Below are 27,338 nucleotides of genomic sequence, written 5' to 3'. Positions count from 1 at the left end.
AATTTAGGCTTTCCTACAATTTTGACAGATTTTTTTTATTATCTTAAATTTTAATACAATATTGTGACCGGATCTTTCCAGTTAAATACAGACATCTAGAAATAGATTCAGTGCCATTCCAGACAGGAAGTAGGGGATAAATACCAGTGGTTGTAATGTCATGAATCAGGAAACTATGACAGGACAGCAAAATAAAACATTTCCCTCCTGAGACCTTGTCAAGATCCTCTGGCAGATCAAAGCTGTCTGCTCTGCTCCCTAATTCTTCATCCCTCAAGTCTCTTAGGCAAAGACAACTATGCTTTGCAGAGTTATTCCAAAGGGATAGGTCTGTGAATGTGTTATGCTTTCCTAGTCTGTCTTTTGGGATGGAAGATGCTTAATAAGAGGGTGGGACTTATTCTACGCAGCACAGACAACTCTTAAACTCTCATGGATGCTCTTTGAGTCAAAAATAAAATTCCATTATGTGCATATTATATTTGAATTCACTGTCAATGAAGGGAAGAAGTATTCCAGTTTGAGAAAAAGCAAAGACTACTAGGTAAAAAAAGAAGGAGGGTATTAAAGATGCAGTGACTAACTTATCCCCAAAGACCATGGATAATAAAGATTAAATAGAAAAAAGGTACTAAGTATAACCATTTATTCACCATTCATGGGTGACTCACCAGCTCAGCAGACACCATGTTGGACTCTTCAGTGAATTTTATTTGCATTGAAGATGTATACATGACAGAAAATGGCTTGGACTTTGGACCCAAGCAGGCCTTTTCCAGTAGTCATGTATAGATGTGAGTTGTACTATAAACAAAGCTTAGCGCCAAAGAATTGATGCTTTTGAACTATGGTGTTGGAGAAGACTCTTGAGAGTCCCTTAGACAGCAAGAAGATCAAACCAGTGAATCCTAAAGGAAATCAGTCCTGAATATTCATTGGAAGGACTGATGCTGAAGCTTGAAACTCTAATACTTTGGCCACCTGATGCAAAGAACTGACTCACTGGAAAAGACCCTGATCCTGGGAAAGATTGTAGGCTGGAGGAAAAGGGGATGACCAAGGATGAGATGGTTGGATGGCCTCACCAACTGTATGGTCAGTTGGTGGATGATGGATGAGTGTGAGCAAGCTCCGGCACTTGGTAATAGACAGGGAAGCCTGGCGCGCTACAGTCCATGGGGTCACAAAGAGCTGGACAGGACTGAGCAACTGAACTGAACTGAAGCCTGACTTTGACTTGCAGTCCCATCTTCCACTCACTAGCTGAGTAACTTTAGAAAAAGTCCTTGCAACACTCTGAACCACAGAGTCCTCAAATGTAAAGTAAGAACAATGCCACCCATGGCCCAGTGTTGTTTTCTGGAAAAGAAGAACATATATGGCAGTTCCTAACAATGTTTGAAGCAATATAGGGTCTGAATTAATATTAGTTCCCCTTTCTTCCCCCATTGTGTCTATGCAAAGCAAATTTGCTGTTGAGTTTGAAACATGAATTTTCTTCCCTCTTCCAATAGAATGCATTTTTCAAATTGTCACAAATCTAAGAAGAGACATAAAGAAATCAAGAGTCTTTGAAGAGAAAAATTAATAATTATACATTAAACCTCACTTTATTAATACTTATATTAAGAGTGGAGATGCCAATTTTTTCTTGTGCTCTCCTTTTATATTTCATATCTTAAGTAAAACTGTATTATTTTCTTTTAAGTCCTTAGGCTAAATGACAGGGCATGGGATCCATTCCAACTGCTATTCCTGATCTGCCCCTTAGCCTGTTCTTTAACAAAGTTGATAGGTCAAAGATGGAAATAAAATTCTCAAGTCTTGGCTTCGCTGGATCCTGTCATTAATGTGCTGAGAGGTTTTAAGATGTGCTTTACATGTGGGGGGTGGGGGAGGAGGGAGAGAGAGAGAGGTGAAGAGAAGGTCTAAGGAGGTGTAAGAAACTTTCCTCTACATAGTTCTGTCAGAATACAGCAATCACTGTCATAAGCAAAAAGGAGAAAAACACTGAAAGAAAGGAGACTTCTTTTATGTTAAGAAGGGAACATGGTGTTGAGTTAACAGTGAAAATCATCCCCTTTAAATGAGAATAGGCAATAGGAGTTTTTTCCAGGACTTGTCTACCGTGGGGTCCACACGAGTGGGGTGAGGGCTTACTAGCTCCCGTCCCCAGATCCCACTCACCTAGCTGAAGCTGTTCGCAGGTCCTGGCTGGATTCTTCCCAACCTTGCATCTGTAAATAGCCCCAGGTTTGACCACTGAAGTGTTGGAGAGCCAGTTGGCAGTGGGCGCCCCGACTACGAGCCTAAGAAGAGAAACACGCACGTGTGCGCAGATGTTAGCCTTGCTGCCCACTAAACCCGGGGTGTCCCCAGAGGCAGGCGGGCCGCTCCCGCCACCTCTTCCTCCGCCCACCACCCCAGCACTCAACCCGCCACCCCAAACTTCAGGGCCGGGCGCCAGAACGCACCCCGGCTGCTGCCACCCCAAGATGAGTTCGTTTCCCAAGCACTTCTCCAGCGAGCTGGGTTCCCTCCTGCCTTCTCTAGAGGGAGGAAAGTTTGAATCAGGCAGGGAATCCCTGAGGCGCTTTTTGCTATCTGCTCTGAGATGCCAAAGGTTCCCGCGTCCGACCCTACTCACCATCGGTTCGCCCCGTGGCTGTGCAGCACCACCGAGTAGCCGAACAGGGTGTTGGGGGGTCCCTTGTAGAGCAGCGCGCTCTCCGTGTCCACGTTGTAGGGGCGCCCGGTCGGGACTCCCGAGCACAACAGAAACATCACCGCCTCCCAGACGGCGGCCCCTCGGGGGCCCGGCCCTCGCCTCGCTTCCACAGCCATGCGCTCTCGGAGGGGAACATTCAACACTGAACCGCCACTCTCCGTCCCAAAGTTGCGCGGGATGCGACGGTTGGCCGAGGGGAAGGGCGCCCCAAGAGAAGAGGCTCAGCGTGTCCGGCGCCAGCGGGCGGGAGGGAAGAAGAGAGGGAGGAGGGCAGGGACCAAGGGAGGGAGGGGAAGTCGGGCTGCGGCGGGCGGAGCAATCCGAGGTGGCAAGGGATGCGACGCTCCCGCCGCGCCCCACGCCGGTTTCTGCGGCCGCGAGGTGCGGTGATCGTGAGTCCCGGGGCGCGGGCCTCTGGGTGGGGTACCGGGCGTGGTGCGGAGTCGCAGGACCCAGCGCTGACTCCTGACACGCGTGACTGTAGGGGGCGCTAGGGGACCTTGGCTGCGCAGCGCGCGCCCAGGCCGAGCCTCCTGGCACTGCAGGAGTTGAACTGGAAGGGGCCAGGGCTTCGCCTTTTAACCGCGGTTGGGGCTTCAATCCTACTGACCGCGCGAGCCCCACTATGAGCGTTGAGGCTCCTCGGCCTGCCAGGTGTGGCCCAGAGGCCAGCCACAAACCTGGGCACCGCATGGACTGCGAAGGAACTGTCCTGAACCTTCGTTGCTAATTCAGCACTACACCTGATTTGGGCTGTGGGGGGTGGGGGGTTAATAAGCAACCACTAGAAAAATTAACCAGGGAGCCACACACACACACACACACACACACACACCACTCCCTGAAGGTGCCCAAGATACATTTTGGTGAAAAAGACGTTATAGTATTTAAGACTTCCACTTCGTTCCTCCCCTTACTTCCTCTTTAGTCCGGGCTGCTTGCTTGGAGCAGTGGCTCTAGCTGAAAGGCGGGGAGGGGCGGACGGTTCAGGTTGTGGCTGCGTTCAAGGGCCAGGTTGGGGTAAGCAAACACTGACTTGCCTCATTTCGACTGATTCTTCCCTCCGGTTCGTGATGCGGCCCCTTTCCACACATCCGCTCAGGTCCACGGGATACACGAGCCATCCGGGCTTAGGTCAAGACGACACCATAATGAGCCTCTGAAAATGTGCTGGGGAACCACAGCACACCACACGAAACTGGGTTTGACTCTCGTCCTAATTAAGCCAGGTGTACCTCAGGTTTCTTTCCAGTGCATCTGGGTAGCCATAGATGATTAGGGTGGTATTTGCAGGAGATGCAGGTCTGGTTATTAGTTGGGTTTCCCTGGTGGGGCAGATGGTAAATAGCCCGCAATGCAGGAGACCAGGGGTTGATCCCTGGGTCGGGAAGATCCCCTAGAGAGGGGAACGGAAAATAAAAACAAAAGAAGAAAAAGCTTTCATCAAATAGTGTGTGTGCGCATTAAAACCATATTGAAATAGTACCTTTCAAGTTGTAAAAGTAGATGCATGATTAAAATACTTGTTCATTTACTTAGCATATTAATTGAGCAGGCATTTTGCCAGGCCCACAGGATGCCATAGTGAACAAGGCAGGACAAGTTTTCAGGAAAAATTTCAGCTAGGTGGTAGACAGACAAATGTTTATTGACTGGAGAAAGTTCTGGATGTTTTATGGACACTTAGAGTTGAAGGAGAAGCACTGTTGTTAGGCTAACCACTTTGAGAGAAAAGATGAAGGGCAGCAGGGCCAGAGAGAAGAATGGGAAGAGACGGCCTTTGCTGGAGTGGTTAGCGGCCCGCAGGCAGGATAGTACCATATGAGGTTGACTAGGGAGGTGGGGACACGTTGTGAACCTCCTAAACCAGTTTAAGAATTTTTAATTCTATGCTGGAGCTAGTAGGCAGCTGTTGGAGGACTGGTCTTGGTCAGCTGTGGGTTTCAGAAGTGTGAAGACAAAACTGAAGACAGAAAGCCTAACTTTGCAGGCTACTGCAGTAGTAAGTGGTGAGATGAGAGTGGCCTGAGCTAGGAAGGAGCAGGAAAAAAGAGTTTCAAGAGATAGCTGAGGATAGAACCCAACAAAATTTGGTGACTGGGGCTTCCCTAATGCTCAGTGGTAAAGAACCCACCTACCAATGCAGGAGACAAGGGTTTGGGTTTGATCCCTGGATCTGGAAGATCCCCTAAAGAAAGGAATAGCTATCCACTCCAGTATTCTTGCCTGGGAAATCCCATGGACAGAGGAGCCTGGCAGGCTATCTATAGTCCATGGGGTTGCAAAGCGTCGGACACAATTTAGCAACTAAATAACAACAGAATTAGGTGACAGTATTGGTAAATACGAATGTGGGGCTGAGACAAAGGAGTCAGGATGCCCAAGTTTCAAGTTTGGGATCTGGGAATATGTTGCTAATTCACAGAGAAAAACACCGGGGGAATAAGGTTATGCATGTGTGTGTGTGTGTGTGTGTGTGTGTGTGCGTGCGAGAGAGAGAGAGAGAGAGAGAGAGACTGTATGGAGCAATGGTAGATTAAATTTTAAACAGGTGGAGTTTGAGATATTGTGCAGTGTTAGTATATTCTAACCAAACCCAACCCAATTATTTTTACTCTTCTCTCAACAGATAAAACAAGGGGACTAGTAATCCTCTCTTATTATTTTCAATAAGGTAATTAAAAGGCAAATAATGGTGAGTGATAAATCTATTGTAAGCATGAAATGAAATGGCTTCCAGAAAAGTAGCTTTAAGAGCCCATGGTAAATGATCCTGCTGTTTTTCCACTCAGGGCATATTTGTTTTTGGGTAGACTGACATGCCAATTTCAACCCAATTCTACAATTAGCTCATCATTCTGAAATAAGCAATACCTCTAGCTTGCTGCCACAAAATTTCTAGTTGAGACCTAAAGAAGTGTTAGCTGCTAAGTCATGTCTGACTCTTTGCGACCCCATGGACTGTGTAACTTCCCAGGCTCCTCTGTCCCATGAGATTTTCCAGGCAAGAATACTGGAGTGGGTTGCCATGCCCTCTTCCAGAGGATCTTCTGACCCAGGGATCAAACCAAGGTCTCCTGCACTGCAGGCAGATTCACAAAGTTTCTAGTTCGACCTGGGAAGCAGATATATCAAAGGTCCTTCTACTTACATCCTCCTGGCGCCAGGGGCATTGGAGCCACTGATATGAACTCTGACCTCTTTCTTTCCCTTCTTTCACCAAAATCTTATGCAGTGAAATTCACTCAACACAATTGTTTCACAGGGTAATTAAGAGTAGTGGCCAGTAGAGCATTTGATGAGGCAGGAACTTATTTCTATGTGATTATGGTTATGATTTCATGACATTTTCAGAAACAGCCATATATGACCTTGTCCACTATGGTAGCCCCGAGTTTTTTTCCTACAAGGCTTGGAGACCAGTTTACTTTTCCTAAATCAGGAGGAATAAAGGGTGTTTAACACTGCTGTGACAGAGTCTGAAGACACTGTTGTCTCCCCAGTCAGCAGTTTTGCTGGCAAGTGTGAGAATCAGGTGACGGGTGGGGGCAGGATAAGAGAAGGACTTTTTAAAACTGTTCATGCCTATCCCACACTCTCAAGTCAACTGAAATAGTCATTCAATCAATGTGGCATTGATTAATACGCTTCAAGTGCCCACTGTGTGCTAAAAGATGTGTTAAGGTCTCAAATAAGCGTAAAGATAAACACAAGTGATTTTTACCCCTGGTAAGAAATCCTCCCCAGTAGAGAAGATTCCTATATAGATTCACCCAGTTTCTCAGCTGTTACCAAGACTATTTCTCCTTCTTGAAAGACTCTCTTCTCATGACACTTTTTTGAGCTCTTTCCCTCCTTCTCTCTGACCACTTTTGAGTTTCCTTTTCTGGCTTTTTTCTCTCCCCCCTACGTATTGCGAAGCCCCTGGGCTCCATTCTAACCTCTGTTTCCCTCCTTCTTCTTTAAGAGCTCTAACCCATTTCCTGTATCTTTAAATACCAGCTAAATAATCCCACTAAATACCATCAAGATCCCCAAATTCATGTCTCCAGCCTAGACCTCTCTCTAAGCTCCAGAGTCTTACTGCCTACTTGACATCTCTGCTTGGATGTCTAATGGACATGGTACACATAACTATCTAACACCGAATTGTAAACCATATTTCAACTATTTCTCTACCCAGTTTTTCCTGAAAACAGTATCTGCCCAGCAGTTCAGTCTAGAAATAAGGAAAGTAATTCTTGAATCCTCCCTCTCTTCTTCTATTCCCTACATTTAATCCATCAGTAATTAAGTCCTATTATCAACCTTCAGAAAGTATCTCCAGCTCATCTGTTTGATGAGCTCCTTCTGCCCTGCTATCACCCTCTTCCAAGTACAGTAATCTCATCTGAGCTGTTCCATAACCAGAGACCTGATCTCCCTATTTGTCCCTCCCCACATCATCAATTTTCTACACAGAAACTAAAGTGAAATTTTTAAATTCTAAATCAAAGCATGCATGCTACTCCCTTGCTTAAATCTTTTAAGTAGTTTTCCATCCTCTTCTAGTATAAACCACATTTAACAAGGCCTCCAAGGACTGGCCTCAGATCTGATCTCTGACTACACTGCCTGTGACTCACTGGGTCACAGGCCCCAGATTCACTTTCTTCACCCACATGATTGGGTGAAGTAATCCTTAATTTCCTTAAGTGCATCAAGATTCTTTTTTTTTTTTCCACCTTCTGGGCCTTTACCGATATTGTCCCCTCTGCCTGGACACACAACCTCTGACTTTTCATATGCTTCCTCTCTTTCTTCAATCTCAGCTAAAAGGTCTCCTTCTCACAGACAATGTTCCTGCTCACCCACTTAAAATAGGTTACCGCATGGCAGACCATGCTGTTTGTTCTCTTCAGAGCTCTTTATAGTCACAGATGCCTTTCTGTTTTCACTTTGTCTTTCTCTCTAGAGCACAAAAGCAGAACATGCGTGTTGTGTTGTTACGCAGTTCGCCTGACCTGCTGCCTGACAAACAGCAGGTGTACAATCAGAAGTTTTTTGAATGGCTCTTGATATGATTTGGGCTTCTTACATCTTTACGGTAATAAACTGAGAGACATCTCATATCCAGATTTCTCTCATCTCATAACCAGATGAGAGAAATCTGGATTTTCACAAGTTTTTGTTCATGAATTATTTTACACAAAACGGTGTCATTTGGCAGACTCAAAGATCACTATAAAACATGGGTTCTGCTCTCAGTCAGATTTTAATTTATTAGGAGAGAGATGCTACAATTTAGAACCAGAGGATACAGTCCAATAGAGAACCAGAGAATATAGTCCAATGTGAATGTTGTATATCTGGCGGAAAGAAGGAAGAGCTGGTTGGTAACAAATGATGTAGATATAAAGAGCAGCATTGGGACCTTAGTTTGGGTAGAGTGTAGAACAGGGAAAATGAAAGAACTGATATAACAGACTGGGAAAAAATTGACACAAATTGTCAGGTGCAGTTCATATGAGGAAGTAAAATCTGATGCATGTTTTTAGGCCAGAAAACGGTAGCATCAAGAAAAAATAAAGGAAAGAAAAAAAGCAACCAGAAAAAGAATTGGAACAGGGAAGGAGAGGAGAATGTGTTCAGATAATGCTGGCTGGGTTCTAGAGATAGGTCTGATAGACATGTCCGACAAGTAATTTTCAAGATTTTTTTTTTAACTTTTAAACTTTTTCTTTAATAGATATTTTTAAATCAATAGAGTAAAGCTTGTAACATGTAAAACAATTAGTGATGCATAAAGAAAACGTTTGTCATCTCTTCCTGCCTCCCTCTAACCCAGTCTTCTAAAGTGCTACCTTTCTCCCAATACAATGACTGCCCCCAAGTGCTTATCTTAAGATCTGCTCCTGGGGGATCTGAACTAAGACATAAGAGATTTTTTCCTACAGTAATAAAGGTCCCAACGTGAAACAAGAAGCTCTTTTATCCTGATATGTAATAATAGTCCAAATATCCTGATGCTTGAATATAAATATCAATGATCAGATTGTTTTTTTAAAAAAAATGGAATAATGTTCTCTTCATTATATGGGTCCTGAAGTCTATTGAGAAACTGGAAAACATACCTCAGAATCCCCACCCTGGAATGTTTATCCAAGGACTCACCCTCCACTGGTGGAGGCCTAACCTTGCCACACTTACGGGTTGCACCTGTTTGCAGATAAGCACATTTCCAGGTGCCAAAGAAGTCCTCAGGAGGAGTGAAGGATGCAGGTGTTGGCAAGGAAGCTGCCAACTTTCTGAAACTGCAGTGTGTTGGGGGATGCTCTGGGAGCTCAGCTGGCCCAACGGGTGGGGCATCGAAGGTGTTGGCCACAACTGCCAGTCAAAACCTTATATGGTCTGTTGGTTTTACACACTTGGTTTTTAATCGTTTAAGCTTTCTGTGGTTGGTTGGGGAAAACAAGTGAATGTGAGTAAAGCACTCTAATATAGTATTTAATACATAATCAATACTGAAAAAAATATAGCCTTTTCTCCATCCTTCTCTTTTAACATCATCATTAATGATGCAATCTATATAGAAATAAATTGTCATTGTTCAGTCACTCAGTCATGTCTGAGTCTTTGCTACCCCACGGACTGTAGCATGCCAGGCTTCCCTGTCCTTCACTGTCTCCTAGAGATGGCTCAAACTTATGTCCATTGAGTGGACGATGCCATCCAACCATCTCCTCCGTCACCCCTTCTCCTTCTGCCCTCAGTATTTCAATTACCAATAGAAATAAACTATGTATAGAAATCTGAGTTCAGTGTCAATGATTCATGTGGAAGTTTGTCTAAGTGAATAAGTGGTATTTTCTATCTCTACTTGCTTCGGTTTATTCACTCATCCAACAAATATTTATTGAACACCTGTTACGTATAACTAAGAGATGCTATGCATACCATGGCAGACAGATTTGGGATCTTTATCCTCTTGATACTTTTATCCCCTTGACACCTTTCAATATATCAACATACATAAGCAGATATGTATTTTTTTTTCTATAGCTATGAATATGTAATTTCCCTCTTGGTGACCCCTAAAGGCTCCTCCCCCAACTCAACTGAATTAAATTAGAATTTCTTGCCTGGGGCTTAATACCTTCCATGTTTGGTCTCAAAATAACTTTCTTCTAGCCCATCCCAAACATCGCCTATTTTTCCTTCCCTCTGGCAATGTCCCATGTCTCCTTTAGGAAATTAACAGATCAAGAAATAACTACTTGAGCCAATAGGTACCAAATGCCACACAAAATGGTGTCTAACAGAGAAATCCAACAGACAAGTTTCTTCCGACTGGATTGTTTGGGGCAAATTTTCTGATGTAGAGGGACAATTTTGAGAAATTTCATTTATACCAAGTCTTTTTACAACTCCTGAAACTATTGATACTTTATAACTTTTTAAACTAGGTCTATTTCATGCTTCAGTTCAGAAGAAGAAACAATTGCTTCTTTTGTTGCAGGGTATAAAGGAGCTGGTATAAAACCCTTCTCTCCTCAGAGCACATAGTTATTATGTGACAACATTTTATCTCATGAGAAATCTGATCTGGAAGATTGGATTTGTGCAGAGGAATGATTTAACAACTGATCCATGAAAGATATCAAAGGTTCACAAGACACACAGATAGCTTACAGCATCACTCTCTTCTATTGTTGGAGGTCAGAGGCCATGTAAATGGGCTATACAGCAGGATCTTATCTGAAGCCTTTCATACGCATGACCTCATCTTGAAAAGCCGAGTTCCTAAGCATTTTAGAAAGAGACATGGTGAATAAACAGTGTAAAATTGGTTAATCTTGGGTAAAGTTTTATCACACAACAAACATTTATATACACATGTCCCAAGTACTCACTCTGCAGACACTAAAGAAGTTGAAGATGTGCTCTTATTCTTGAATAGCTGGCGATCTATTTAAGCAGACAACACGCACAAAGTTCAAACCAGAAAACAATTTCAAAGCAACGTACAGAATATGTTGTGAATATAGCAGAAGTTATATGATACAACAGTGATGCTTTCAGGAGAGCAAAATCTTTGGCTGTATGACTAAGGGAAATAAACTTAGTTTAATCCTACATTTATCTTTCTTTTGCTTTGTTTCCTATTTTTAATCAGAGCAAACTGGAAAAACACAGACTAGTCTTGGTAGACTAGATAAGTATGGGGAGGGAGGAGGGAGGAGGGTTCAGGATGGGGAACACATGTATACCTGTGGCAGATTCATTTTGATATTTGGCAAAACTAATACAATTATGTAAAGTTTAAAAATAAAATAAAATAAAAAAGAGGCAAGAGAACATTAGACACTAAAATATCATCAGTAAATAGGAATGCAAACAGTGGAAAGAGGCTACATGGCTTTGTGAGGACAATGGTGCAAAATAAGAAAAGAATTTAATTCAGCAAAGTTTCCTGAATTGTTTAAAATCCCAAAGAAACGTTGGGAAAGTCATTCTAATTTGAATTAGTAAAATACAATGAATAATACTAGAAATACAAAATTTCAGTTTCATCTCATATCTATGCATTGGAAGTCCAGCAGGCAGCTCGGATGTTCTATTTTGGGTACATACTGAAAAGCTTTGTTTATAACAGTTGCATAGTATATTGACCCAGTAAAGTAAATTTCCTCTGTTTATAGAAACTTGAAAAACTATTTTGGTTTTAAAACCACATGTTGTTCATAAGGAACTCGTTAGATCTGTGGATGAAAGTGAAAAAAAAAATCAATCTTAGACTCATCTTTTTTATTACTGTCCAAAATATTGGTAGTACTAATTCAACACAAAAATAATTTCAGCTCTGTCTCATATCTATGTATCTCAAGTATATATATACACACATATGCACACACATGTACACACACACACACATATTTGGTGGATTGTAGAGCTATTTCTTACCCTTTTCATTGCTTCACATAAAAATCAGCAGACTTTTTAAAAACCAGTTTTAGAAACCATACAGGGATTTATGAGACAGGAAACTGTTCATGGAACTGCCCTTGTATATTTTACAGCTTCTTTGTTATTGAAATGAAAGGGCCCAATTAGATTGTCACTAAAGTTATTTCCACTCCCCAAATGTTGTCTTTTTTTTTTTTTTGCAGCCCCGCCCAGGGAAGGACGTGGACTGGACACAGAGAGGACTAGCTTCCGCCGCGCAGTTAGGACTGCGCTTCGGACCCGCAAGCTGAAGATCTTCTGTTGTTGTCTTAAGTTACCATATACAACCAGAGAATCCTATTCTTCTGGAGCCTGCTGCTGCTGCTGCTAAGTCACTTCAGTTGTGTCCGACTCTGTGTGACCCCATAGACAGCAGCCTACATTAGGAATCAAAAAGCCACACACACACAGATAAGCAGATAAAGGGCATTCAGGTCAATTGCTAACTGTATTCAAGAAGGTGAAATAAGTAAGCACAAGGAGAAAAATATGCATCTTGTATAAATACCAACATTTATCTCTCTATATATCAATAATTGTATATCTTATCTATCATTTATATTATCATATGCTGGCTTAAGCATATGCAAATAGAAAATTTTAACTCCTATATATGTGTCTTTTGATAAATGGCCAAAAAGTAAATTGTGCTTGTGTGTGTCTTTACAAATTTACAAAATACATTTTCCAAGTAGCACTGAAGTGAAGTAGATATCAGTAAAGCTTGTATGGTGCAAAAGGAAATAATACAGAATGCAACATGATAGCTAAGAGATATATATATATATATATATATATATCTTAATTTAAAAAGTATAAACACCATGGAGATACGATTTTTATCAGAGGCCTTATCTGGAATTTATTCTTAGCAAGTAAGATCACTACAGCAAAACTCAGAGACAAAATGTCAAAAGAGGTCTAGGCAGATCACAGACAGACCTCAGGGACAGGGAGAACCACAAAGACAGAGCATTCCTGGAGCAGTACAAATCTGGTTAGAATAATTTTGCAGTGTAACTGAAGAACACTGGGACCTTTGTTAATGGAGACTGAGGTTTGAGTGAAAAACTGAGAAGCCTCTGTATTTAGAATAAATTGTCTTAATAAAAGGAAGTGCCAGCCCAGGTCCCCTTAATGTGATACAAGTGCTAACTAGGGCACGGAAGAAAAGGATGTGCAGGAACCAGGTCAAGAGAATAGATAAGAAACAGTACTGACCGCACTAGCAACAATTTTCTTGGCCACAAGTGGGTAAAGATTATCACTCATTCTTCAGGGAGGACAGAATGAAAACTACTACCCAAAGTCTAACCATGCTGATTTTTAAAAAATCAGTAGCACTGTAAGTTACTTGTAGCCCACATTACTCTGTAAATTTAGTCAATCCCAGTTGATGTTTTATTACTAGCACAAAGTACTGAGATATCAGCTTTAATTATATCTAAAGCGTCCTGACTAAAAATAGCAGCCAATACTCTGTTACCAAGAATATGTACCAGTTAGTTAGGAGGTGATGCTATTTTACCAAGGTTTTGTCCTGGCTACTTAAGTACTTTATATTATAGGTTTACATACTCTAAGTTTATTGATCCTCAGAAGAAAATACTGGTAGGTAGGATGATTTATTTCATTTAGAGATGAGGCAATGCTTTCCAAAGTGTTAAGCACTTGCTCAAGGTGAGTGACTACAGCCCTGACTCTTTCATATCCCCTTATAAGGAGACTGGACTGGCTTATCTAGAAAGACAGCTATCAGAGTGGGTGCCAGGGCTTGGGTCTCTGGAAACAGAACTGGGCAAAAATGGAAAGACTTTCTTAAAGCTCAGGTTCTAGAAAGCAAGATGAGTGCATTCAAACAAAGCACAGAAGTGGGGAAAGAAAACAAAGCTAAGGTCCAGGAAGCAGGCAGGCTCTCAAAACAAGAGCAGATCCACATCGTCCTGGGCAATCTCTGTGCACAGAACAGCGGCATCCATGGCTTGACATAGAGCTTGCCTGGGAAGAGTGTTACAGTATCAGGTAACTGAAATAGGTGGTGCTAGTTGTAAAGAACCCAGCTGCCAGTTCAGGAGACATAAGAGACACAGGTTCGATCCCTGGGTCAGGAAGATCCCCTGGCAAAGGGCATGGCAACCCACTCCAGTATTCTTTCCTGGAGAATCCCACGGACAGAGGAGCCTGGCAGGCTACAGTCCATAAGGTCGCAAAGAGTCGGATACGACTGAAGCAACTTAGCATAGCACACACGAGATAGAATTCAAGGACTGGTCTGCTATTCAAATGCACTTTTTTGTTTGTTTGTTTTGTTTTAGTATTTCTTCCACTATACTCCAGTACATATGGTCTCGGTGCATACAGAGAAGTTCACTGTCTGAAGACATATGAAAAAGGTTGCACTCTGAGTAATCATCCCTAATTCCTCCAAGAAATGCTGTCTTTAAATGTTGACAGCACCTACTTGTTCAATTCCTACCTTAGTTGAGTTCAGATTCACAGGTTTCCCCTTGTTTTCCTTGTAAATTAAGGAAGCCGGAGAAAAGCAGACTGAACCATTCTATCAAAGCAGTTTTAAGAAGACACTCTGCCTAGTCTAGTGTTTTTCATGTAGAGTAAGGGTCAGGATCACTGACCTAGAGCCAGACATCCTGGAATGTGAAGTCAAGTGGGCCTTAGAAAGCATCACTACGAACAAAGTTAGTGGAGGTGATGGAATTCCAGTTGAGCTATTTCAAATCCTGGAAGATGATGCTGTGAAAGTGCTGCACTCAATATGTCAGCAAATTTGGAAAACTCAGCAGTGGCCACAGGACTGGAAAAGGGCAGTTTTCATTCCAATCCCAAAGAAAGGCAATGCCAAAGAATGCTCAAACTACTGCACAATTGCACTCATCTCACACACTAGTCAAGTAATGCTCAAAATTCTCCAAGCCAGGCTTCAGCAATATGTGAACCATGAACTTCCCGATGTTCAAGCTGGTTTTAGAAAAGGCAGAGGAACCAGAGATCAAATTGCCAACATCCACTGGATCATGGAAAAAGGAAGAGAGTTCCAGAAAAACATCTATTTCTGCTTTATTGACTATGCCAAAGCCTTTGACTGTGTGGATCACAATAAACTGTGGAAAATTCTTCAAGAGATGGGAACACCAGACCACCTGACCTGCCTCTTGAGAAATTTGTATGCAGGTCAGAAAGCAACAGTTAGAACTGGACATCGAACAACAGACTGGTTCCAAATAGGAAAAGGAGTACGTCAAGGCTGTATATTGCCACCCTGCTTATTTAACTTATATGCAGAGTACATCATAAGAAACGCTGGACTGGAAGAAGCACAAGCTGGAATCAAGATTGCCAGGAGAAATATCAATAACCTCAGATATGCAGATGACACCACCCTTATGGCAGAAAGTAAAGAGGAACTACAAAGCCTCTTGATGAAAGTGAAAGAGGAGAGTGAAAAAGTTGGCTTAAAGCTCAACATTCAGAAAACAAAGATCATGGCATCCGGTCCTATCACTTCATGGGAAATAGATGGGGAAACAGTGGAAACAGTGTCAGACTTTATTTTTTGGGGCTCCAAAAATCACTGCAGATGGTGACTGCAGCCATGAAATTAAAAGATGCTTACTCCTTGGAAAGAAAGTTATGACCAACCTAGATAGCATATTCAAAAGCAGAGACATTACTTTGCCAACAAAGTTTCGTCTAGTCAAGGCTATGGTTTTTCCTGTGGTCATGTATGGATGTGAGAGTTGAACTGTGAAGAAGGCTGAGCACCGAAGAATTGATGCTTTTGAACTGTGGTGTTGGAGAAGACTCTTGAGAGTCCCTTGGACTGCAAGGAGATCCAACCAGTCCATTCTGAAGGAGATCAGCCCTGGGATTTCTTTGGAAGGAATGCTGCTAAAGCTGAAACTCCAGTACTTTGGCCACCTCATGAGAAGAGTTGACTCATTGGAAAAGACTCTGATGCTGGGAGGGATTGGGGGCAAGAGGAGAAGGGGACGACAGAGGATGAGATGGCTGGATGGCATCACTGACTCGATGGATGTGAGTCTGGGTGAATTCCAGGAGTTGGTGATGGACAGGGAGGCCTGGCGTGCTGTGATTCATGGGGTCACAAAGAGTCGGACACGACTGAACAACTGGTCTGAACTGAACTGAAGGGTCAGGAACTGGAAATGAGCCTGAAGGAATGAAATTAAAGGAAGTGATTTTCTAGATCCATGGAAGTCAGATCTTAATAATGAGACTCTATTAAAAAGAACCCTGGAAGCCAGAAGGAAAAACATAAATACAGTATACTAACACATATATATGGAATTTAGAAAGATGGTAACAATAACCCGGTGTACGAGACAGCTGATGTATAGAACAGTCTTATGGACTCTGTGGGAGAGGGAGAGGGTGGGAAGATTTGAGAGAATGACATTGAAACATGTAAAATATCATGTATGAAACGAGATGCCAGTCCAGGTTCGATACACGATACTGGATGCTTGGGGCTGGTGCAGTGGGACGACCCAGAGGGATGGTATGGGGAGGGAGGAGGGAGGAGGGTTCAGGATGGGGAACACATGTATACCTGTGGCGGATTCATTTCGATATTTGGCAAAACTAATACAGTTATGTAAAGTTTAAAAATAAAATAAAATTAAATATCTTAAAAAAAAAAAAGAACCCTGGAACACCTGACCTACCTATGTTCAGGTATAAAAGTAGACATAAACCTATTTCAACTCTTATTCAGATAATTTTCAGGTTATTGGCACTTGAGGCATAATCATATCTTGTAATAAAAAGGGTGGGCTTCCCAGGTGGCGCAGTGGTAAAGAATCTGCTTGCCAATGCAGGAGATGCAAGAAATGCAGGCTCCATCCATGGGTCAGGAAGATCCCTTGAGGAGGAAATGGCAACCCAGTTCAATATTCTTGCCTGGAAAATCCCATGGGCAGAGGAGCCTGGTGAGCTACAGTCCATGGGGTTGTAAAGAGTTGGACATGACTGAGCATGCGCACATAATAGAGGGGGTAATAATTACTGCCAATAATTAGCAGGGGGCTATATTAACATTTAACTGAATGTCAATACGTTAATAGTATAAAGACTGCACTCCAAGGCTTCAGCAAGCTTGCAGCTTGCATCATTCATTAGGGGCAGCGGACATGGGTGAGTGGCAGAGCTGTGGGCCCTAAAGTAGACACAGAAAGGTCTGGGTGGAAAGGACCCAAATCTAATCACATTGCTCTTTAATAGCTGTCACTTCTACACACTTCACGTTTTATTCAGACATGGGAAAAGTTACTACATGGCTTTCAGCCGTTAAGTGATTTTGGAAGTGTTGATAAATCTTTATGGAAACTAATTCAGTTTCCAACTGGTAACAGTTTAGGAAATGGGCAAAAACACTTTCATAGCTCCACTGAAAAAAATTTTCATTGAGTCAAATGAAATTTTAGTGGGTTGACTGAAATGAATCCTTGTTTTGGGATCAATGTCCATATCGACAGTACTTGCCGCCAAAGCACTTTTAAGCAACTTTGAGTCTCTCAGTTTATAGAATAAAAACCATAGAGCAGAATGAGGGTGAGGCAGGATAAACCCTTTCCACTGCCCTATAAACAGACTCTTGCCTTAAACCACACTACAAATACCATCAGACTATTTTTTTAAATTTTATTTTATTTTTAAACTTTACATAATTGTATTAGTTTTGCCAAATATCAAAATGAATCCGCCACAGGTATACATGTGTTCCCCATCCTGAACCCTCCTCCCTCCTCCCTCCCCATACCATCCCTCTGGGTCGTCCCAGTGCTCTAGCCCCAAGCATCCAGTATCGTGCATTGAACCTGGACTGGCATCTCGTTTCATACATGATATTTTACATGTTTCAATGCCATTCTCCCAAATCTTCCCACCCTCTCCCTCTCCCACAGAGTCCATAAGACTGTTCTATACATCAGTGTCTCTTTTGCTGTCTCGTACACAGGGTTATTGTTACCATCTTTCTAAATTCCATATATATGCGTTAGTATACTGTATTGGTATTTTTCCTTCTGGCTTACTTCACTCTGTATAATAGGTTCCAGTTTCATCCACCTCATTAGAACTGATTCAAATGTATTCTTTTTAATGGCTGAGTAATACTCCATTGTATATATGTACCATAGCTTTCTTATCCATTCATCTGCTGATGGACATCTAGGTTGCTTCCATGTCCTGGCTATTATAAACAGTGCTGCGATGAACATTGGGGTACACGTGTCTCTTTCCCTTCTGGTTTCCTCAGTGTGTATGCCCAGCAGTGGGATTAACACTTTCTAACACCATACACAAAAATAAACTCAAAATGGATTAAAGATCTCAATGTAAGACCAGAAACTTTTTTTTTTTTTTAAGCCAGGTTAACTGTCTTTAAAAAAACCCTGGATTTCATAACTTCACTAGATAATTTCTCACAAACAGAACTTCTAAATGGCTTTTCAATCCTATTTGGGGGAACTCCTTGTTTTACATAGTAGAGAACTCAGCTAAATGAGGTAAGTGATGTGCACAGGCTAGGGATATTTTTTGAAGTGAGATGGTAGTATGACTTGTAAACAACATTAGAAGGTCTCCCGTATGGGAACTGAAGTGAAAAGAGAAACATTTGTCTGAGGGTTGTTGTTGTTCAGTCAGTAAGCCATGTCTGACTCTTTGTGACCTCATGGACTGCAGCACACCAGGCTTCCCTGTCCTTCATTATCTGCCTGTGTTTGCTCAAACTCATGCCCATTGAATCAGTGATGCCAACCAACCATCTCATTCTTTGTCACCCCCTTCTCCTCCTGCCTTCAATCTTTCCCAGTATCAGGGTTTTTTCAATGAGTCGGCTCTTTGCATCAAGTAGCCAAAGTATTGGAGCTTCAGCTTCGATATCAGTTCTTCCAATGAATATTCAGGGTTGATTTCCTGTAGGACTGACTGGTTTGATCTCCTTGCTGTCCAAAGGACTCTCAAGAATCTTCTCCAGCACCACAATTTGAAAGCACAAATTCTTTGATGCTCAACCTTTATGGTTCAACTTTTACATCCATACAGGACTACTGGAAAAACCATAGCTTTGTCTATATGGACCTTTGTCAGCAAAGTGATGTGTCTGCTTTGTCATAGCTTTCCTTCCAAGGAGCAAGCATCTTTTAATTTCATGGTTGCAGTCACCATCTGCCGTGATTTTAGAGCCCAAGAAAATAAAGTGTGTCACTGTTTTCACTTTTTCCCTTTCTATTGTCCCATGAAGTGATTGGACTGGATGCCATGATCTTAGTTTTTTGAATATTGAATTTTAAGCCAGTTTTTTCCCTGTCTTCTTTCACTGTCATCGAGAGGCTCTTTAGTTCCTCTTTGCATTCTGCCATTAGAGTGGTAAAGAAAGAAAGAAAGTGAAGTCACTCAGTCATGTCCAACTCTTTGTGACCCCATGGACTATAGTCTGCCTGGCTCCTCCATCCATAGGATTTCCCAGGCAAGAATCCTGGAGTGGGTTGCCATTTCCTTCTCCAGGGGATCTTCCCCACCCAGGGATTGATTCAGGGTCTTCCGCATTGAGGGCAAACTCTTTACCCTCCGAGCGACCAGGGAAGCCCAAAGACAAAATCCTACATGGCTTGTGTGCTGTGTGTGCTTAGTCACACAAATCTCAGTTTTCTGAATGTTGAGTTTTAAACCAGTGTTTTCACTCTCTTCTTTCACCTTCATCAAGAGGCTCTTTAGTTCCTCTTTGCTTTCTGTCATTAGAGTGGTATCACCTGCATTTCTGAGGTTGTTATTTCTCCTGGCAATCTTAATTCCAGCTTGTGATTCATCTGGCCCAGCATTTCTCATGATGTACTCTGCATATGAGTTAAACAAGCAGGGTGACAATATACAGCCTTGAGATAGTCCTTTCCCAATTTGGAACCAGTCCATTGTTCCATGTCCAGTTCTAACTGTTGCTTCTAGACATGCATACAGGTTTCTCAGGAGATAGGTAAGGTAGTCAGTATTCCCATCTCTTGAAGAATTTTCCACAGTTTGTTGTGATCCACACAGTCAAGGCTTTAGCTAGTTAATGAAACAAAAGTAGATGTTTTTCTGGAATTTCCTTGCTTTCTCTATGACCCAGTGAATGTTGGCAATTTGATCCCTGGTTTTTCTGCCTCTTTGAAACCCACCTTGTACATCTGGAAGTTCTTGGTTCACGTACTGCTGAGGCATAGCTTGAAGGATTTTGAGCATTACCTTGCTAGCATGTGAAATGAGTGCAACTGTATGATAATTTGAACATTCTTTGGCATTGACATTCTTTGTGATTGGGATGAAAACACCTTTTCCAGTCCTATGGCCACTGCTGAGTTTTGCAAATTTGCTGGCATATTAAGTGCAGCACTTTGACAGCACCATCTTTTGGGATTTGAAATAGCTCAGCTGGAATTCCATCACCTCCACTAGATTTGTTCACAGTAATGCTTCCTAAGGTCTACTTGGCTTCACATTCCAGGATGTCTGGCTTTAGGTGAGTGATCACACCATCGTGATTATCTGGGTCATGAAGATATCTTTTGCGCAGTTCTCTGTATTCTTGCCACCTCTTCCTAATCTCTTCTGCTTCTGACAGGTCCTTATCTTTTCTGTCCTTTATCATGCCCATCCTTGCATGAAATGTTCCCTTGATATCTCTGTCTGAGGGTAAGCCTCCTTATTCTTTTATGTCCCTTTGTACTTGTAACTCAGATGTCTGTTCACAGAAAAATTTTGCCCTCTTCTCTTGGAACCTCCCTTGCCCATATTTGTCATTGCCCATAGTTCAGGAGATCTGCTTCCTCACGGATTTTCCCCCAGCACAAGAGAGATGTTAATAACTTTCCTTCAGTCCACGTGCCCAATGCTGTCTTGTGTATTGGAGGTGTCTCGTTTTAAACCTGGAGTGGTCATGATAAACTTTAGGCATCAAAAAGTAAACAATAGACAATTCCCTGTTTTCCTTAAGTCCATTCCATGCCTACATATTCATGTTTTCTCTCAGTAAATATTTATTGACACCTGCTCTATGCCAGGCACTGTGCTTAGAGCTACAAATATTAATACAAACATAAATTAAGATAGGGTCCCACAGAAATAGAGATGCAGACAAAGAGAATGCAGACTTGTGGAGAGGGTGGGACAGATCCAGAGAGTAGCATTGACATGTGGCTCAGATGGCAAAGAATCCACCTGCAATGCAGACCTGGATTCAATCCCTGGATTGGGAAAATCCCCTGGAGGAGGGCAAGGCAACCCACTCCAGTATTCTTGCCTGGAGAATCCCCATGGACAGAGGAGCCTGGTGGGCTACAGTCCATGGGATCACAAAGAGTCAGACATGACTGAGCAACTAGCACAGCACAGCATTGACATATATATACTACCATGTGTAAAATAGATAGCTAGTGGGAAGCTGATGTATAACAAAAGGAGTTCAGTTCAGTGCTCTGAGATGACCTAGAGGGGTGGGGTGGAAGGGTGGGAGGGAGGCAGGCTCATGATGGAGGAGACATGTTGTTATTCAGTAACCCAGTCGTGTCTGACTCTTTGTGACTTCCTGGACAGCAGCACGCCAGGCTTCCCTGTCCCTCACCATCTCCCAGAGTTTGCCCAAGTTCATGTTCATTGCATCAATGATGCCATCCATCCATCTCATCCTCTGATTCCCTCTTCTTCATCTGCCCTCAATCTTTCCCAGCATCAGGGACTTTTCCAATGAGTCAGCTATTTGCATCAGATAACCAAAATACTAGAGCTTTAGCATCAGTACTTCCAGTGAATATTCAGGATTGATCTCCCTTAAGATTGACTGGTTTGATCTCCTTGCCATCCAAGGGATTTTCAGGAGTCTTCTCCAGCACCATAGTTCAAAAGCATCAGTTCTTTGGCATTCTGCCTTCTTTACGGTCCAGATATCAAAAGCGCACATGACCACTGGGAAGACCGTAGCCTTGACTATATGGACCGTTGTCGGCAGAGTGATGTCTCTGCTTTTCAACACGCTGTCTAGGTTTGTCATTGCTTTCCTGCCGAGAAGTAATTGTCTTCTGATTTCATGGCTGCAGTCACCATCCGCAGTGATTTTGGAGCCCAAGAAGAGGAAATCTGTCACTACTTCTACATTTTCCCCTCTATTTGATGCAGTAATGGGACCGGATGCCATGATCTTAGTTTTTTTTTTAATATTTAGTCTTAAGCTGGCTCTTTCCCTCTCCTCCTTCACTCTTATCAAGAGGCTCTTTAGTTCCTCTTGGCTCTTTAATTCCTCTCCTCCACCCCGAAGAGGAGGGGACATATGTATACTTAAAGCTGATTCATATTGTTATACAGCAGAAATTAATACAACATTGTAAAGCAATTATTCTCCAGTTAAAAAAAAATACTTAAAAAGAAGAAAGATCCCACACTGTAGGAAATTACAATATACATATGTGATTCAGATGAAATAAAAAAAGAACTATACTTTTCAAAGCGCAATATTCCACGTAGGAACAAAGAGAGCTTTATCATCTGAAGGGGCACAGCTACACTGACTCTTTCAATATGACTAGCTGCTTACTGGATAGGCTGGGGGAGCCTTAGGACTGCAGTCAATCACATTTTTAGGAAACGTTAGGAAACAAAATCCAAAAACTTTTCATTTAGGAAAAGTTAGGCATGTAGCACACACCAGGGAGTGGTAGGAAGAAACGGTGGGCAGCGTTTAGACATGGGAAAGTCTTGGGCCACGCTAAGGAGTATGAGTTTTTACTACATCAGAAAAATAGTTTATGCAACATCCTTACAAGCTTAGGGACACTGGAGTCACAGGAAATCAGACTCAGATAGTTTAGTTAAGTGACGGATGCATTAACATAGGAGAGAAATGCCGAGTCTGAATTAAATGTTAAATGGCTAAAGAGGAAGAGATGGAATGAGGGCAAGGGAAATACTGAGCATATCACAGTTCTGGAGTGACTGGTGTCACCACGCACTGTGACAAAGTGTGAAGGAGGGAGCCTTTTGGATGGGAAGATAATCACAGCAGGGTGTTGTGCTGAATTTGACTTTTCTGAGAGACATCCACGTGACTATATTCCAGAGACAATTAGTGAGGCAATTTTGGGACTCAGGAGAGATGCCTATTCTAAAGATATTATTTTGGTAAGATCATTAACATAGGGGGCTTTCCAGGTGGTTCAGTGCTAAAGAATTCGCCTGTCAACAGAGGAGACATGGCTTTGATCCCTGGGTCAGGAAGATCCTCCGGAGGAGGGCATGGCAACCCATTCCAGTATTCTTGCCTGGAGGATCCCATGGACAAGGGAGCCTGGTGGGCTACAGTCATGTAGGGGTGGCAAAAAGTTGGACACAACTGAGCGACTGAACATACCCACATATTAACACAGAGATGTATGATGGAGAGAGCATGTAAAGAGAATAAAATGGAGCTTTGAGAAAACCTTGAAGGATACCAAGTTTGGGGTCACACAGATGAAAAGCAAGCTTCAACAGGTCTATGAAGGAATCATCTGAGAGGCAAGAGAACCAGGGAAATGTCACGTCTCTCAGATGACCAACAGGACAGCTCTCTCTGATGTTGCTTTTTCCACATGCTGGTTTCTTCCTTTCCTATCCACTTTTTCTGCCATGTTCTATCTCCCCTGTTACTACCAGATAGCAAGCCCTCTCTCGGGCCTGAACCTTATCAGCCTTGGTCCTAACTTTTATTTCCATATCTGTTCCTCCAAGGGTGGCAGCTAAAGATGACCACTGCCCACAAACAACTTCACTGACCCAAATTCCAGTTACCTCAGTCTCTTCAAATTTAGAAGGAGATGGCTCTTTGAAGGAGATGAGGGACATACAAGTCTTCGTGCCTGCAAGCCTCCCATGGAAAACACAGCTGTATTGGAACAGGAGGGGAAGCAAGAGAGACTAAGCAGGACGGCTGAGTCTTGAGCCCAGCAGGGGAGGAATGAAGCAGCTAGGGCCATGGCTGTTCAATATGAGGAGGGCACGGCAACCCACTCCAGTATTCTTGCCTGGAGAATTCCCCGACAGAAAAGCCTGGTGGGCTACAGTCCATGGGGTCGTAAATAGTCGGACATGACTGAGTGACTAACAGTAGTTCTTTAGTATAACACACCAGGCCCTGTTGTCAGATCCAAATCTTCCTAGTAGCACTGTGGAATGGTCCTGAGCTGAGGGATTAGCGTGGAATCGCATTGTTGGATTTTAAGGGTCAGGCTCTGAGAAGATGAGGGGTTCCTGACAGTTTAAGTGAGCTCACGGCACCCAGGTAGTTTGGTGAAGTGTCTGAGAGTGGGCTGAGGTCTGAATAAACTTGGGGATTCTAGGGAAACATGGTTCAGGAATTTGGTTCAGAATCTAGGGTGGAAGGATTTCAGTGAGGCCCCACTTCCAATAAAGTGGGGGTTTTATTCTGGGGAACTCAGGGGTTAAAAATGTAGCTGTTTGAATTTTTGCTAATGGGTGAACTTGGAGCCCAAGTACCTCTGCCCTCTTGTCTGTTTCTTTCTCTGTTTTTTTCATTTTCTCTCTCTCTCATACACACACACACACACAGCTTGTAAGCTTATGCCCCACTAAAGTAAGACTAGATAGATGTGAATTAACTCTACTCAAAATGTGGCATGTCTATTGTACTCTAAACATCATGCTCAGATTGTTGTCACATACGCATTTTAAGTGGCTGCATAGGGAAGGGGCTGGGCGGTACTCCCAGTGTTAGGTTGTCTGGGAACCTACTGATCACTCCAGGTGGTGGCAGAACAATCCTCAGTGACGGCAGAACACCTGGAGAATGTCTTCTAAGACAGAGCTTCTTAAACTTGAATGTGCCTACGCATCACTCAGAAATCTTGTTAAAATGCAAATTCTGATTGAAAGCTGGTCTGGGGTGGGGCCTAAGACCCTGCATTTCTAACAGGTTTCCAGGTGATGCCATAACTGCTAGCCTATAGATCACACTTTGAGTAGCAAGGTTTGAAGAGGATATTCTTGATTGAGTTTTATTACACAGTTACGCCAGCAGAGTATGAAATCTGTCAGTATTGCCAGCTCAGAAAACCTGAACCAAGCAGCTAAGTGTAACTCGCTCTTTTCTGTCAACATCTTGTGGTTGAAAAATTAAATTAGACTATGTAATGAAAATCTATTTTGACATTTAGTTAGAAGCTATATTAATCCTCTTTTATGATGAGATAAAGTTCTGAAGCCTGCTATCTTTTACTAACAGATTCAGTGAATTATAGTTAGAAATCCCATCTCTCTCTATAACTGACTGTAAATTATCATGGTAAAATTCCTAGTGTAGTTCAGATTCTTTATTTAAATTAAATGCTTTTTTTGAACTAACAGAACGATTTGTAAAGAAATCTTTTAGCTATTTCCTGTCTTCCTTCCTCCCCTCTTACCCTTCCTCCTATCACATCTTCCTTCCTTCCCTCCCTGAAAGGAAAATACCAGGTTCCATAATAGCTTAAGTTCATAATGAGTCTATTTAATAAGGACAGGGAACCCAGAAAGCAATTTTCTGACTATATTCTTATTGAAATTTTAATTTGGATGAGCCTTCTAATTCTTAAGAATGAATATGATTTCTGAGGATCTAAACCTTAACATCAAACATCTACATTGATAGATTCTCCCAAACAGTTGATCTATTTTTATCTCAAAAGACTTTAACAGTTAAATCTTTAGATGTTTTCAGCCTGCTGTGGGATGGGCCCATCAATGATGTACTATGATTATGACAAATATTTAAATTCTAAAAATTCACCCCTTAGTCTGATGTTACCATAATGATGTTCTGAAGAAGACTAATTCTGTGAACCAGATTATTATTCCCCAAAGGGGAATTCTGTGGTTACACAAACTTGGTAAAATGTGCATTCTTTAACTTTTTCTTAGACACCCACAAAGCACATAAATATCTGAAAAATACTGAGAATCAACCTATTGTACTCTATTACAGTGTTTCTCAAATTTATTTGTTCATGGAGTACACTTTGAGAAATGTTTCCCTTTTCCATTTTTAATCTTTTTCCGTATTGATTACATTTTTGACTTGAGGAAGACATGGATAGAATGCCATTCCTTACCTCATTCATAAAAAAAGAAGCCTTCACAGAGAGTCAGATGAGTTTCTTTGAAGCCTTTTTTGGAAAACCGGACCTTCTGAGCTGTGTTGGGCAAGGGGATGTCTATCAACGGGGGAAGGAATGGTGGGGACATGGGTAGAGCAGTCTTGATTCATCGCCTGGCTGGCACACCAGATGAATATCAGAATGCTGTCAGCAAGGAGCGAAAGTGAGAATGGCTTCTGGGAAGAAAACTAGCAAAGCCTAGAGAAGATTTTTTTTTTAATGTGTTTACCACCTCTACCCTCTTCATACTGGTTTTAGCCGCCATCTTTTCTCATTTCTTTAAAAGCCTTTTTACTGGTGCCTCTGTGCTGTCCCCTTACCATCAATTCTTCATTTAACTGTCAGAGTGATCATTTAAAAACATAAATCAAGTCATGTGACTTCCCTGCTCAAGCCCTTCCAAGGGGTTTCCATTTCATTTAGCCCAGTGAAATACAGCTCCTTGGTCACAGCAAAAAGGCCTTGTGAATTTCCGCAACCTCACCTCATGCTTTATTCAGTTCATTCCAGCCCTGGCCTTTTTGCTGTTCCACCAAAATGCTCCACTATATTTAAATGTTGTGGCCTTGGTACTTTCTATCTTCTGGCCATATATTTCTTTCTTCAGATATTCACATGACTTGTTCCCTTATTGCCTGCCATGTTACCTCCTCAGGGAGACCCTCCTTGATCAGGCTAACACATCTGCTTTATTTTTCTGATAAACTTTTTTTGTCCCGTACTTTTACACTTATCTCTTTTCTGCTGCGTCCACTTGAGTTGCTTGCGTCTATCTCTGTATGCTCAGCACTTGAAACAGTGCATCACATATTGTACTGAAAATCTTTCTGAAGTGCAACAGGAAAGTCCATAAAGTTCAAAGAGAAAATCATCATGATCAGTTAAAAGAGAAAGTGGTGGACTTCAGAACTTCCCTGGCGGTTCAGTGGTAAAGAATCCACCTGCCAATGCAGAGATAAAAGATGTCTACAAGGACTTTGCTATTCAGAGTTTTCACTGTGATTTTCAAATGCCTTCTATTACTCTGTAATGTTCTTTACAAACAACCCACTGCTTTCTCTCTTTTCAAATATATTTATTTATTTATTTGGCCGTGCTGGGTCTTTGTTGCTGCACGGGCGTTTTCTCTAGTTGCGGCAAGCAGGGCTACTCTTGAGTTGCGCTGTGTGGGCTTCTTGTTGCAGTGGCTTCTCTTGTTATGCAACGTGGGCTCTGGCACATGTGGGCTTCTGTGGTTGCAGCGCATGGGCTCAGCAGCTGTGGCTCCTGGGCTCTCGAGCACTGGCTCAATAGTAGTGATGCATTGGCTTAGTTGCTCCATGGCAGGTGAGATCTTCCCAGACCAGGGATCGAAACTGGGTCTCCTGCATTGGCGGGTGGATTTAAGATCTAAGCACTGTTTCTTAGAGATGATCATAGACTGAAAT

The 27,338-nt window shown here is 42.4% G+C and overlaps 1 protein-coding gene across 1 annotated transcript in view; it reads right to left on the bottom strand.

Annotated features, from left to right (window-relative positions):
* The window catches only part of ITGA4 (integrin subunit alpha 4), a 94,666-nt gene extending 91,195 nt beyond the window's left edge, over window positions 1–3,471 (bottom strand). The window contains exons 1-2 of the mRNA XM_005905942.2: window positions 2,648–3,471; window positions 2,188–2,309 (exon numbers count right to left, since the gene is read on the bottom strand). Of these exons, the coding sequence (XP_005906004.2) occupies window positions 2,188–2,309; window positions 2,648–2,844 (319 nt within the window). The 5' untranslated portion in view covers window positions 2,845–3,471. The remainder of the gene's footprint in view (window positions 1–2,187; window positions 2,310–2,647) is intronic.
* Window positions 3,472–27,338: the final 23,867 nt, after the last annotated feature.

The sequence above is a fragment of the Bos mutus genome, chromosome 2, assembly GCF_027580195.1.
Source record: "Bos mutus isolate GX-2022 chromosome 2, NWIPB_WYAK_1.1, whole genome shotgun sequence".
In the NCBI taxonomy this organism is placed as follows: domain Eukaryota; kingdom Metazoa; phylum Chordata; class Mammalia; order Artiodactyla; family Bovidae; genus Bos; species Bos mutus.
This window is presented reverse-complemented; position numbering and strand designations above follow the sequence as displayed.